Genomic DNA, 12,987 nt, shown 5'->3' on the forward strand with positions numbered 1-12,987 from the left:
AAGTTGAACCAAAAACTATTTATTTTATTTTATGCGTGTATAATATCCTAAAATTATTTTTTCTATTTATTTTTTATGTTATTTTTTTATAATTTTATTGTTTATAAATATTTAAAAAAATTCTATTTTTTATTTAACTTTTGAATATTATATTTAGTTTTTTATTAAATGAATAACACTATTATCTTAAAAAAAATTTATCATATAAAATAAATTAAATATCAAATTATAAACTCTCAACCAAAAATGCTCGTAGTAATGAGTCAAGGCATCGAAACACGAATAAATTATTACTGCACAGTTTTTGATGTTTTGGGGAAAGGGTTAAAACGTGAAAAAGATTTAAATATATAAAGGGCAATAAAGATTTAAAACGTCAACATCTGCGTTTTCGGCGACATCTCTCCTCCTCATCCTTAGGTACATGTTGCAATCAACTTCCGGAGACAATTCTTCATTGTTTTCGGAATTGTGAAGTTGTGCGATCAATTTGGGTTTCTCTAGGTTTTTCTGATGTGTGTTTCTTTGACTCTTACGAGGTGCATGATTGGTTCAAGCATGGCCTTCTCAATGAAGGTTGTTCCAAATTTGCAGTTATAATATGGTCAATTTGACAAAATAGAAATATGGGTAATTTTCAGGGAGTTTTTGGATCTACTGGGTCAATTGCATACAAGGCTCGCAGGTGTATGGTGGATTTTGAATATACAACTCAGAATCGAGTGTGTTGCATCCAGGGATTAAAACCTCTGTCTTGGTCTCCACCAAAACCTGGTGCTTGGTCTCCACCAGAACTTGGTGCTTGGAAGTTAAATTGTGATGGGAATATGAACTTGGGGGATGATTGTGCTGGTTTTGGGTGGGTAATTCGCGATAGCTCCAGTCAATGGGTAATGGGATGCTTAGGAAATTCCTTTGGATCTAGTGCCATCAAGATGGAGTTGTGGAATATATAGAAATGTTTGGCTTGGACTTGAGAGGCGGGTCTTAAGCTTGTTGTCTGTGAGACAGATTGCGCAGCAGCTTTTGAGCTAGTGACTAGTTGGCAAGTTCCACTCTGGCATCCTGAAAAAGAAGTGATACAAATGATCTTTGACTTGAAGTTAAGAAGGGGTTGAGATATTCATTTTGAGCTTATCCCGAGAGAAGCTAATGTCGTGGCAGATCAGCTGACAAAGATGAAATCTGAAGATAGCGGCACTGATGAGGTTCACCTTTGACACCAGCCACCAAAAATGATTTGTCCTCTCTTGTTATTAAGAACTTATTTTTTTTTCTTTTTCTTTTCTGCTCTTTTATTTTTCCTTTTAGTTTATCACCAAAAAAAGAAAGGGCATCCAGCCTCCAAAGGTTGAGTGACACTCGTGTGAAAGGGAATTGCGGCCAAGTAGAGAACTGAATGCTAAAAACACGGCGTGGTGTGATCCCAAAACTGATTTCCCAACCGCATGCTCTTGAAAGAAACACGTGGCAGTCGCTTTCAGGGGGAGTGAGGGAGACGAGACCCAGCCACCGCGACTTAATTTCCGAGTTTGACCACATGTGCAGAACACCGGGGCTGACACCTATAACACAAGGTACGGCTACGTGGCACTACCACACGTCTACCTTGCCTTACTGGATTAACCCCGTGGATCCACGTTCTAATCATTTTCCTAATTTTGGAGACTCAGTTCTGGAAACTTGGATGATGTGGTGCGCCATTCAGGCTCAGCAGCCTCACTCTCCTATCTTATAAGTAAATCCTAATCATTAAAATATATACTGGCTTCTAACTACTCTGTTACCAAGGAGGTGCACTCCTTTTTGTTCCCAACATTAGCGGGTATATACATATTTGTCAAGCTTCAACATCTATATATATAGACAAACACTTGGAATTGTCGAGTGAACAGGGATCACGCTGCCAAACATAGAAATCAAGAATTGCCTCCTTCTTTGTATCCCTGCGTTCTTTCTTTCTTTCTTTCTTTCTTTCTTTCTTTCACATAGCGGAAAACCTCCACTACATGAATTTCACTTCTGCTGCATCTTTTTCCACAGGTAATTCATAACCGCCCTACGTCACATATCCTATCCTATCCTATCCTCCCATGTTTTTCTTCGATTCACTAGGCGCTATTCAAATCTCGTTTACTTTACCTAGTTTCTTTTCTTTCTTTTTTTTTTTTGTTGGAAAAGGAAAATTGCTTGATCAATTAGTTGGAAGCTTCAACCCATAATGCCGCCCCTTTTTTGAATCCTCCAATGCGACCGGAGAAACCGTATTTTCAATTTGAATTTCCATAACAACTTCCGGTTATTTTTTAACAAACAATTCGTTACTACGAAATTTCTCAGAGGTTCCAAAATCCTTTCAGGTTTCCAACGGTTTTTCGAATTTTTTGGTTAATTGCTTCGGTGTTATCGCTTAGAAAACAAGATTGACGGCGCTCCAATATCGCGCGTCTTTCTGCCTTTTTCAATTATTATATAAGTACGCGTTTTTTCAATTGCGATGCCGTTTTGAATGCTTCTAAACTACTCACACAGCATATTGTACAGATCGACGAAGACGCAGTAGCTCGGGTTATCACCCTGCAGCCGCCGCCGCCGCCAAACTCCAATCAATTGAAGCTTATCTGATTCGTTCTTAGTCATAGACAATGGATATATTTTACCATCCACACATGGATCGGGAAATTGAATCGCTCATTGAGAGAATACATCCTCCCAGGTACTACACCATTCGCTGTTTGATTTTCTCTTCTTTTATTCGCCTTCTTCTGATTTTTGGTTCGATCGGATGGTACGGTTCATTGTAAAGATATTTTAATGGTTTCTGTTATTCTGTGTGTGTATAGGGTCTGCATAGACAACGATTCTTGCCGAGAATGCACCGTAGTGAAGGTTAGCTGCATTTTTCATATCCAACAACTTGCATATGTTTAATACTTTAAAATCATAGCATATTCATTTAATGTGAACTTGACTTTCTAACTATGCTTGATTACCCACTGATTTTGAACCAACCCTAGTCTTGCAGTACTTTATGGTATTAATATTTAATAAATCACTTGATAAATTTTAGGATTATGCTATGCATCAGCAATTAGACAGATATCCATTGTGTTTGTGTAGAAATTCCTGAATTCACCCCACTTTTAGCTTAAGTGTAATACTTTATCATATGTGATGCATCACGATCCAGAGCTTGAGTTGTCACACTTATATACCACTTGCAACCAATTAAAGCGCAATGGATATTATTATCGTGCCTAATAATTGTGTTTACCTTTTTGGCCGTGACAAGTTAGGAGTACATTAGTGGTCTTCAGCTTTATTTGAGACCTATTCGTGAAACAATTTACTTTCTTATCTATTTCTTTTTTGGTGTCATCTCATTTTAGTATAAATTATACTTAAAGACAAATAAATCCCAGCTTCACTCCTAACAAATAAAAACCAAATTAGATTTGTATTCTATGAAAATGACATTATTAGGCAATCGAGAGCCACTGATTTGGGAATCAGAGGCAAACAAAGCAGACTTCCGAGCTGAAATAAGCCTCATTTCTTTGTACAATTATTGTACGGTTGAGATCAGAGAAGTATTTTAAAATAGAAACAAAAAATATTTTGTATTTAGATATATTATATAATTATTTTAGATATAAATATTTTTATTATAAAATTGTAATTATAGTTATGAATAAGAAGTTATTTTACATAAAATGGTATTTTTAGAAAATAAAGGGTATAATTATTTTTATTATATATCTGTTTATTAGTATAAAATTTTAATTAAAATTTTTATTTTAATATTATTGGTTATAGTTTATATTTTTTAAATGTGTATATTTGTCTCTTTAAAAATATACGAAGATAAATTACTTATTTTTGCTTCATTTTCTTAAAAACAATCAACCAACAAAATAAAATATGTATTTATGTTTTCTAAAAGCACAAACGAGTGAGGTCAATTGATCCAGGACACCAGAAATTAAGGACCAGGCATAGTATCATATATCACGAGATTTAAAAAAAATGTTTAACCTTTATATAGATAAATAAATAAAATTCAAATTTGTAAATATTGTGGTTCCCCTTGACAGGTCGATAGTGCAAACAAGCACGGGATATTATTGGAGATGGTCCAGGTGTTGACAGATCTTGATCTTATTATTTCTAGATCATACATTTCCTCTGATGGTGGATGGTTTATGGATGGTATGTGTCTCTCTCTGCACTCCCATTTTCTTTTCCATTTATGATTGAACCAACACTGTAATTAAAGAGGGATAGGAATATATATTATTTGAACACAGAAATCTTTTAAATAACAAAATACTGACTTGTCTCTTTTAGTTTGTGTCTACTTAAAATTGGTTTACCTGTCCCTGTGTGATGATCACTTACACATTTTTAAATAATAATTTTCTCTGGAGATAAGTAGATAATTGATAAATCGCTTTGTTTGTTGTTGTTGTTGTTACCGTATGACATATGCATGAGTCATGTACACCCTTAACCCCATAACTACTATCGTCTCTAAACTGCAATATAATGACCCTGTTCTCATCCATGTGTTGTGGTCTGCTCCTTTTTTATTATTATTATTTTAACTAGTGAATGAACCAATTATTATAATGATACAATGCAGTGTTCCACGTGACCGATCAAGCTGGCAAGAAGCTCACGGACGAAACCCTCATGCTCCACATTCAGCAGGTCATCATCTTTCTATCTTTGTTCCCACTGTCCTATCATGTCATCACTTCAAGTATAATCCAAATCAGTACCTATTTCTATCTTATAAAACCATAAAACAAAATTAACACGAACATATAAGTGTATAAGTATAAGTATAACTAAGCAAATATATTCAACTTACAGAAACTATGTACCACTAGAAGAAAAGGAAATATCTCGAGTGATGAAGATGATGAAACTACGTCAGAACCATATGGTTGCGATGGGCCCCACTCACTCCAAAACACGGCCCTGGAGATGACTGGGCTGGACCGGCCCGGCCTACTATCTGAAATAGCTGCGGTGCTAGCGGAGTTGGGCTGTACGGTGACCTCGGGAATGGCCTGGACCCACAACGACAGAGCGGCCTGCATCATCTACGTAGAAGACGCTCTAAAAGCAGGGCCCATCAAGGACCCAATACGGCTAGGCCACGTTCAAGAGCAGCTTCAGAACGTGGTGGAGGCCCACGGCGATATCGGAGAGAGGAAAAGCGTGAGGCTGAGAAACTTGGCGGCGGGGCGCACCCACACAGAACGGCGGCTCCACCAGCTGATGTACGCGGACAGGGACTATGAGAGCTGCCGTGCGTGTCACGGGGAGAGTAGCGGGGAGCACAAGAAGGGGTGTGATGGGACCCACGTGTCCGTTAGTAGATGCAAGGACAAAGGGTACTGGGTGGTCAACGTGCGGAGCAGGGACCGTCCTAAACTACTCTTTGATACCGTCTGCGTCTTAACTGACTTGCACTATGTGGTGTTCCACGCCGCCATCAGGTCCAAGAGTTCCATGGCCGAGCAGGAGTACTTTATAAAGCACGCCGTCGCTGGTGCTTGTCTGGACGAAGAATCCGAGAGACAAAAGCTCATCTTATGCTTAATCGCTGCCATAGAACGCAGAGTCTCCCATGTACGTCTCATTCCACCCACCATTAAGGTGTATTTTTATTTAAAGTGCATGCATGAATCTGCATATAATATCATTTGTTTGCCATCACTAGCTAACGCGGTACGGTATGTATGCAGGGATTAAGGGTAGATATTCGCACCAAGAATAGGACGGGTCTACTGTCGAACGTGACAAGGGTGTTCCGTGAGAATGGACTATCGGTATCAAGGGTTGAGATTGGAACACAAGGGGACAATGCGGTGGGATCATTCTTTGTGACGGACTGTTCTGGTCAACAGGTGAACCCTAATATAGCGGAGTTGGTGAGACAAGAGTGTGGCGGAACCGTATTTACTGATCACAAGTCGCCTTATAGGGTTCCTAAATCATCCTCCTCCTCCTTGTTGGCTATGGACGAAACCACCAACAATTTGGTGGCCAAGCCAATAGTTTCTATTGGGAACATGCTATGGTCTCAGATAGAACGCCTTTCAGGTAGTTTTGGCTCCATTAGATCCTGAGAACTGAGAAGCTACCACTCGGGAGCTCTCTGTGTCGTCGTGTAAATAATCTCCATTAGAATTCTTAGGCGTCGTTTCGATTTTAGATTCCTCTAACTACTAACTTCCCTTTCCATTGTCGCTGTACATAGATTTTCCACCGTAAATGAGATTCATAGACTGACTTGCCTACATTAGTTGCTTAAAGATCTCATTCATATGTTAGTTGTGAATAAAATGAGGTTAAAGCAAATACTCTATTCTGATCAAGGGAAAATCAACGTTTTGAAGGTCACTAAAAATAAACTATGCTTTTTAAGAAATTAATAGTAAACCCAAAAACATAAATTATGCTCTTCGCTAAAACTAGTTGTGTGTGCATATTAACAAAAATATAAACTAGAAGTCTAGAACATCAAATAAAATAAGAGTTTAATTTTGATGTTATAAAATATTTTATACAGTTATATAATTACATTTATCATATTTATTTTTTTAAATAATTATTTATATTATGATGTATGTGATATTATGGGATTGGATGCATATATAAAGTTTTTATAATAAAAAGGATAAATCACGACAATCTCTTAAGAGCAGGAAAACAAACAAACATTTAAAATGTGATGAAAATAATCAGAAAGTACCATTTTTTAATAAATGGTAAATAATTTTTGTATTTGACACACAACTAATACATTTGATATGAAGTTTGGTAAAAATATTTAAATAAGAATTTAGAAGGTATATGATAAAAATCAAAACAAAAGTTTATTTTTCTAGGAGAAAAGTTCAATGTGGCCAATAATTTTTATTTATATTGACGAGTAATTTTACCTAGCACACATTCTACGAGTGTATTTGAGTATTTTTTTTTAGTATCGATTTATAAAAATACACTAATGGCTAATACTGACTAAGAATAATAAATTATGCTGACTGTAATATTTTTTTTCTAATCATATTTACAAAAAATAAATCAAATATGATTTTTAAATTTTTTTGTGAATATATATGTCACATGTTTAAATATTTCAAAATTTTATTATATATATATGACACGTCAAATATTTTGAATATTTATTTATATTTGTATCTTTCATAATAATTTTTATCAACCATATAAATTTTGAAGTACCTATTTTGATCATTTACATGTAGAAAACCACTACATTTAGTTATATCTAGTAAGTGAAACCAAACACTCTTAGTAGTACTCTATTTAAGTATCATTCCTACTAAAGCTAATATAGACACCAATTTTTAGTCCACAGAAAGTAAAAAAGGAAAAAAAAAATATGCATTTTGTAGGTAATTAGTTACCATAAATTGACAAGCTTTTTAAATTTTCATTGGTTGATAGTGTGAAAATTCTACCAATACATAAAAATTAGACAAAAAGTACACCAACGGCCAAACATTGAATTACCTTACCGTATAATTAAAAGGATTAATATTATTAAAGTATCAAACACCTTGCCGAACCAATCCTCTCGCTTCTACCTCTATACCAATGATCCATGCATCCAGCCTCCTTCATGCTATCAAGACACCAAAGCAACCTACCCTTGGTTTTGAACTATTGACGTGTGATGTATTCAACTATTTCCTCCTTGATCAGGACTCGAGTGGGTCAATTTGGCATTGGAAAATGACAGGCAGGAATGGTTGAATTCGATTTGCGTATAGACTCTATTGATTTTGGCGTACCCGCTATTTAATGTGTGCAAAGGGTAATATAATACACTGGCATTTATAAGAACTTTTGAAGCAAAAGTGGATTCCCATGTTTTAAACTTTATCTAATGGGGAATGAAGTGCCAAGATTATCTTGGACAGCTAAACAGGTTATGTGTAGAGCACCAATCCTAACTTGGAATTGAAGTCTTTTTCAGGCTTTCATCAACCTTCCAATTCACAAGAAGTCCATGTAGATTGTAGCATATGATGCAGACTAAGAATGAATGTAGCTCTAACAATACTTTCCACGAGCATTTTGTTTGGGTACTGGTTAATGAATAAATAGAACAAACAAGCCCCCTGTTTCGTTTTCTACTGCTTTAGAAAATAGACTCTTCAAATGTGGTTAAAATGGGAACTTAGGTAACATTTGGAAGAGAGACTAAGACTAAGAGACAGACGGAAATAAGTCTCAGTATTATGTTTGGTATAAAGTGAGAAACAAAAACTGAAATAAGAATAAAGCTCTAATTTAACTTGCACAAAGGGTAAAGTTGGAATTAATTAATTAAAATGAAATATTTTAAGTATAAAATGTTATTAAAGTTTTAATTCCGTTTCCAAAAATTTCAGTCCCCTGTGTCCCCACTTTTTGAAAGTACTGAAATACATAAATTTTGAAAACAGACAAAATGCCGTCCCAATACCTCAAACCAGACGCTAGTACTTTAATTGTATGTGCTAGAGCAGCAGAGAAAGGGGAAACATGACAAAATGCCGCATAAATGTTTAGGCCGCTAGAGAACTACAAAACCAACTAGTTAAAGTTTATGCAACACTTAACACAGGTAACAGTTTATCTGTCCCATGAACATATTAAATTTTGTTTCCATGTCTTTCAGATTTTTTGTCATTAACTGGAGTCGGTACAAAACAATATTGAACCCCTTTTGTGACGCGATAACGCCCACAAAAGCCAATTCGGCAATGTTAATAGAATCAATGAGGGTGTTTGTTGTACATCTACAACTACTAACGCCACTTCTCACATATCAGCTACATTTCTATTTTTTTTATTATGATTATTAGATTATAGAAACAAACCAAGAGTCCAGCGTAAAACAATTTCAAGAACAAATATATCAGTAAAGAAGCTACTTTTATGAATTTCATTAGTAGGATTCATACTCAGAAAATCAAATTTCATGTATATACATCAAAGTTTATGCGATATCATAGGAGCAATATCTAGATCAAATGGGAACCTTGGAAGGTCTAGACCAAAAAGCCTCACCAAGACTACGAAATATGCATCATGTACTTGAAAATTTTGCTATTGATAAAACCAAGCGGAATAAGGATCAGGTAATCAACCTCCTCCTACGGGAAGATGCTGGATTATTTGGATTGTATAACACCTAATTATTACTAAAATAAGAGTTCTACTCATGCTTAATTTGCTTATATGTCTTGGTCACTATATTCCGAACATTTTAGAGGGAAGTTCTCCTGATACCCTATTAAAGCAAATATTTATTGCAGCCGCTACTGATATTTTTTTACCTGGCTTCATAAGATTTTTCAAATACAAGTTCAGCCAGTTTAAAGTATTCACAAACAACTTTGAAACAGGAATTCCAATATGAAATCAGATTTTGTTCATGTGTGGTGCAGTTATAACCACACATAACATAATGCCTGGTGGATACAGGCTTTATGTACACATATATGGTTTCCAGTGTTTAATCATAAAGTACAGACACTATGCACATATTCACACAATAAAAGGGGAATATAGTAAAAACACTTACATCTAGGCCAGTTTCTGAGGCATTGTCATATTACGTCAATGTCATCAACATTCAGCCAATCACTAGAATCCTTGGTTTCGGAATTTCGAGCACTTGAATGCTCAGAACCAGCTTGTCTGCTTAACTGCACCCAATCTCGAGAGTCTTTTGTTGAAGAGTCAGACCCTGATCCAGTTTTTTTATAACTTGAAGCAACATCCTCCTCCTCAAGATCACTGAATGACACGTCCTCTTCATTACCAGCAGGCCCAGAAGTTCCACTTCCACCAACCATTTCAGAACTATCCTCTTTCAACCAGTCATCAGCATCATCCTCATCATATGCTTCATCCAAAAATCTATTTGCTGAAATAGATGATGATTGTTCTGCAGTCAGATTTACGGGTGCTTCTTTAATCATAGACACATCAGTAGTCTGAGTTACAGGATGTTTCTCCATCTCAAAATCAGACATATCCACAGATGGGGCTGCTTCAACCACAGCAGCTTTAACTTGAAGAGGAACTGATTCTAGTGGGACACTCGTTGGCACAAGGAGATCTTGGTCTCCCTCTTTTGTAGGAAAATCACCTTTCCCAGATAAATCACGTTCTTCATTTTCTGTGCTTCTTTTCTCCAATGTATGGGCTAACATTGCTCTAGCTTCCACTATCTGCACACATTACATGAATTTCAAGTTAAAAGCACATGTCTCTATTTTATGAATTAGTTGCATGTGGTTAAAGTATTTAGACAATAAAGTAAATAACATAATCTTGGGTATACAAGGCATCAACAATGGTTAGGCCATGAAATTTCTGAAATAAGCCAAACAAATACATCAAGGCAAGAACAATCACTACCAATTAGCATTTCACTCACTCGTGGGGTTGATAGAAGATCGGCATCACTTTTGTTGAGTCTAGGGTGCAAGAGTACAAAATAAATCATCCAAAAGCAAGCATCGCTCATATATGCCGGACAAAGTTCCATTCTAAGAGCAGCTAAGCTTGGAGCTAGACTTTCAACAGCTAGAGCGTGTTCTTGTTGCACATCAGACAAATCAAAATCTGCATTGAAATAAAATTTTGAAGATAAAGAGGCAGAATACACACGTGACATCCTAATGCTTGTGTATTCTTCCTCCATAACTCTTCTTATCAAAGAGAAGGTTCTTAAGATGAACAAAGCGAATTCTAAACAGTTTTAGCTGCTAAACATTTCGACTAGAAACAAAGAAAAAAATGGTGATAATGAAAATATTGATTTTCATGGAATGGGAAAAGTAAACATTAATGTACAGATTACCAAGCTTCAAGTTCAAGCTCGACAGAGTTGTTAACATGTAAGAGAAATAAATCAATAAAAGCATACAGTCGCTAAGTTCATAATGTGTTGATGTTAAACGGGATTAGTCTATGAAATTTGTGAGCAAAGTAGTAAATTAAATTTTTAATCACATCGAAATTTCGAATAACAAATAATTAATTAAGATTCAGATATTCCTGTCATGACCTGGAAAAACTGCATTTTGTGCTTTTGATTGCTCTGAATCCAAAAGAAGAAGTAGCATTCAGGAAAAGAAATTGGCAATGATAAGAAAGACAGAAATTACCTACTTATTAATTCTGATAACAGGGAAAAGAAAATTGAATATACCATCGGAATCGGCAGCATGAGGTAGAGGGAAATCCAACCAAGTCTCGGGATGCATCGCAACGTCTCTGGCAAAGAGCACAACGTCCTCGGTTATTCCAACCACACCTTCGAGATCGTAATCATCTTCTTCGGGTCGAATCTGAAGGAAATTCGACGCCATCTTCGTCAACTCCGACACCGCCTTGTTCTCGGAAAGCTTGGAGATCCCACTCCTGAACCTCCCGCTGATCTCCGCAAAATCGCTTCGGATTCCAGCAATGAGGTCTTCTTCTTCTTCTTCTTCTTCTTGCTCTCTCGGCGGTGCATCCGAATCGAGGTTGCCTGCGGGATGGGCGGCGAGAGCGTGGTCGGCGGGAGGGGGAGCGAGGAAGGAGGCGACACCCCATAACTGGCGGGAAATGGATTTAGTGAGCTCGGAGAGGTCCTCTTTGACGCCGCGAGGGGTGGATGCGGGGGACGGGGATGAGGGTGAGCGCGGATCGGGTATAGCCGAATCTGAATCGGGTTTGGTGTTGGGAGGATGGGGCTCATTGGCATTAGGAGGGTTATGGTGTTGTTGTTCGTCTTCATCGTCGAGTCTGAGTGAGTTAGCAATAGTCCTTGCGAACCAGGACATGGTTGATTCCAATCTCTCTCTCTCTCTCCAGCCAGGTTTCAAGTTTCAAGTTTCATCCATGATGATCGATGAGTTCATCACTACATTACTGATGAGGACCTCTAACCTCTTAACCAGATAATACCCTTTGTCTCTTATGCGGCGTCGTTTCGCCCTCTACTAAACTACGAAGTACAAACATAATTTTCAATCATCTAACCATTCAGCTATAATTTTCAATTTTTTATATATTGATCTCCAATAAAATAGTCGACATTTTGACTCTTAATATATGATTTTAGTTTGACAAAATTATTATTTTTGCAACGAAAATTGATTCATGTATTTGAATTTGGATCCTCTAAAGTTTAAATTTTACTTTAGAGAGTAAAATGTAATCTTTACCATTAATTTTATAGGGGGACCAAAAATAAATATGAAAGAGAAACTATTCAAAGGTAGAAGATCACACTTTATTCTCTAAAGTAAAATTTAAATTTTAGAAAATTCAAATTCCATGCATTTAATCCAATTTTTTTAAATATTTTTAAATAAGCATATAAAGAAGTGGAGAAAAATTTTTATCACTAATACAGTAATAACTTTTTCAAACTTTTTTTTACCTTTTTGCTATTCATTTAAAAAATACTAAAAAAAAAACATTGTTAGATTGAAAATAAATATTTCATAGGACATGTATATAAAATTGGTGATACGCTTATGGCTAGCAACTTGGCTTGGTATTCGAAATGTGATGCCAATTACGAAGAATTTTCGATATATTTGTGTATAAATATACGTGTTATTTTTTAAATAAAAATAAAATTTAAATTTGTAATTTTTAGACGAGTATAAAGAGATTATGTTATTTGAGTTATAATTTGTTAGTCTTTAAGTGAGTATGAGGAGATTATGCTATTTGAGCTATAACTCATTAGCACAAATATATATGTTTGGTTTAATTTATTTTTAATATATATTTATATTTTAATATATATTTTATATTAATAATTAATTTTAATAACTAGTTTTAGTATATACGTAGAATAGTCATTTTAGTTATTAGCAAAAAATAACTTCTACTATAATTTTATTACAAATTTATTAATTATTATAATTCTATGTAAATAAGAATTTAGTTCTG

General features: G+C 35.6%; 2 protein-coding genes across 5 annotated transcripts; one reads left to right on the forward strand and one right to left on the reverse strand.

Annotated features, from left to right (window-relative positions):
* Positions 1–1,616: 1,616 nt before the first annotated feature.
* LOC107487637 (ACT domain-containing protein ACR1) lies at positions 1,617–6,311 on the forward strand. 4 transcript variants are annotated; one of them, XM_052262212.1, is made up of 7 exons: positions 1,617–1,738; positions 2,545–2,716; positions 2,844–2,889; positions 4,095–4,209; positions 4,643–4,710; positions 4,876–5,667; positions 5,757–6,311. In XM_052262212.1, exons 2-7 carry the CDS (start codon positions 2,646–2,648, stop codon positions 6,138–6,140), a joined length of 1,476 nt encoding a protein of 491 aa, XP_052118172.1. In that variant the 5' UTR covers positions 1,617–1,738; positions 2,545–2,645; the 3' UTR covers positions 6,141–6,311. The 4 variants fall into 4 exon arrangements, with proteins under 4 accessions (XP_052118172.1, XP_015963790.1, XP_015963789.1 ...); XM_016108304.3 differs by lacking the exon at positions 1,617–1,738 and adding an exon at positions 1,748–2,043 and having other exon boundaries at positions 2,533–2,716; XM_016108303.3 differs by lacking the exon at positions 1,617–1,738 and adding an exon at positions 1,748–2,043.
* A 3,110-nt stretch (positions 6,312–9,421) lies between these two features.
* LOC107487638 (uncharacterized) lies at positions 9,422–12,001 on the reverse strand. Its single transcript, XM_016108308.3, has 3 exons — positions 11,249–12,001; positions 10,472–10,659; positions 9,422–10,262 (listed from the first exon to the last, which is right to left on the reverse strand). Exons 1-3 carry the CDS (start codon positions 11,862–11,864, stop codon positions 9,636–9,638), a joined length of 1,431 nt encoding a protein of 476 aa, XP_015963794.1. The 5' UTR covers positions 11,865–12,001; the 3' UTR covers positions 9,422–9,635.
* Positions 12,002–12,987: the final 986 nt, after the last annotated feature.

The sequence above is a fragment of the Arachis duranensis genome, chromosome 5 (genome assembly GCF_000817695.3).
Source record: "Arachis duranensis cultivar V14167 chromosome 5, aradu.V14167.gnm2.J7QH, whole genome shotgun sequence".
Lineage (NCBI taxonomy): Eukaryota > Viridiplantae > Streptophyta > Magnoliopsida > Fabales > Fabaceae > Arachis > Arachis duranensis.

Coding starts and splice junctions, on each gene's coding strand:
- LOC107487637 (XM_052262212.1), top strand. CDS start 2,646: ATGGATATATTTTACCATCCACACATGGATCGGGAAATTGAATCGCTC. Junction 2,717..2,843: donor GAGAGAATACATCCTCCCAG/GTACTACACCAT, acceptor GTGTGTGTATAG/GGTCTGCATAGACAACGATT. Junction 4,210..4,642: donor TGGTGGATGGTTTATGGATG/GTATGTGTCTCT, acceptor GATACAATGCAG/TGTTCCACGTGACCGATCAA.
- LOC107487638 (XM_016108308.3), bottom strand. CDS start 11,864: ATGTCCTGGTTCGCAAGGACTATTGCTAACTCACTCAGACTCGACGAT. Junction 10,660..11,248: donor TCATGCTGCCGATTCCGATG/GTATATTCAATT, acceptor ATTTCAATGCAG/ATTTTGATTTGTCTGATGTG. Junction 10,263..10,471: donor ATCTTCTATCAACCCCACGA/GTGAGTGAAATG, acceptor TAATGTGTGCAG/ATAGTGGAAGCTAGAGCAAT.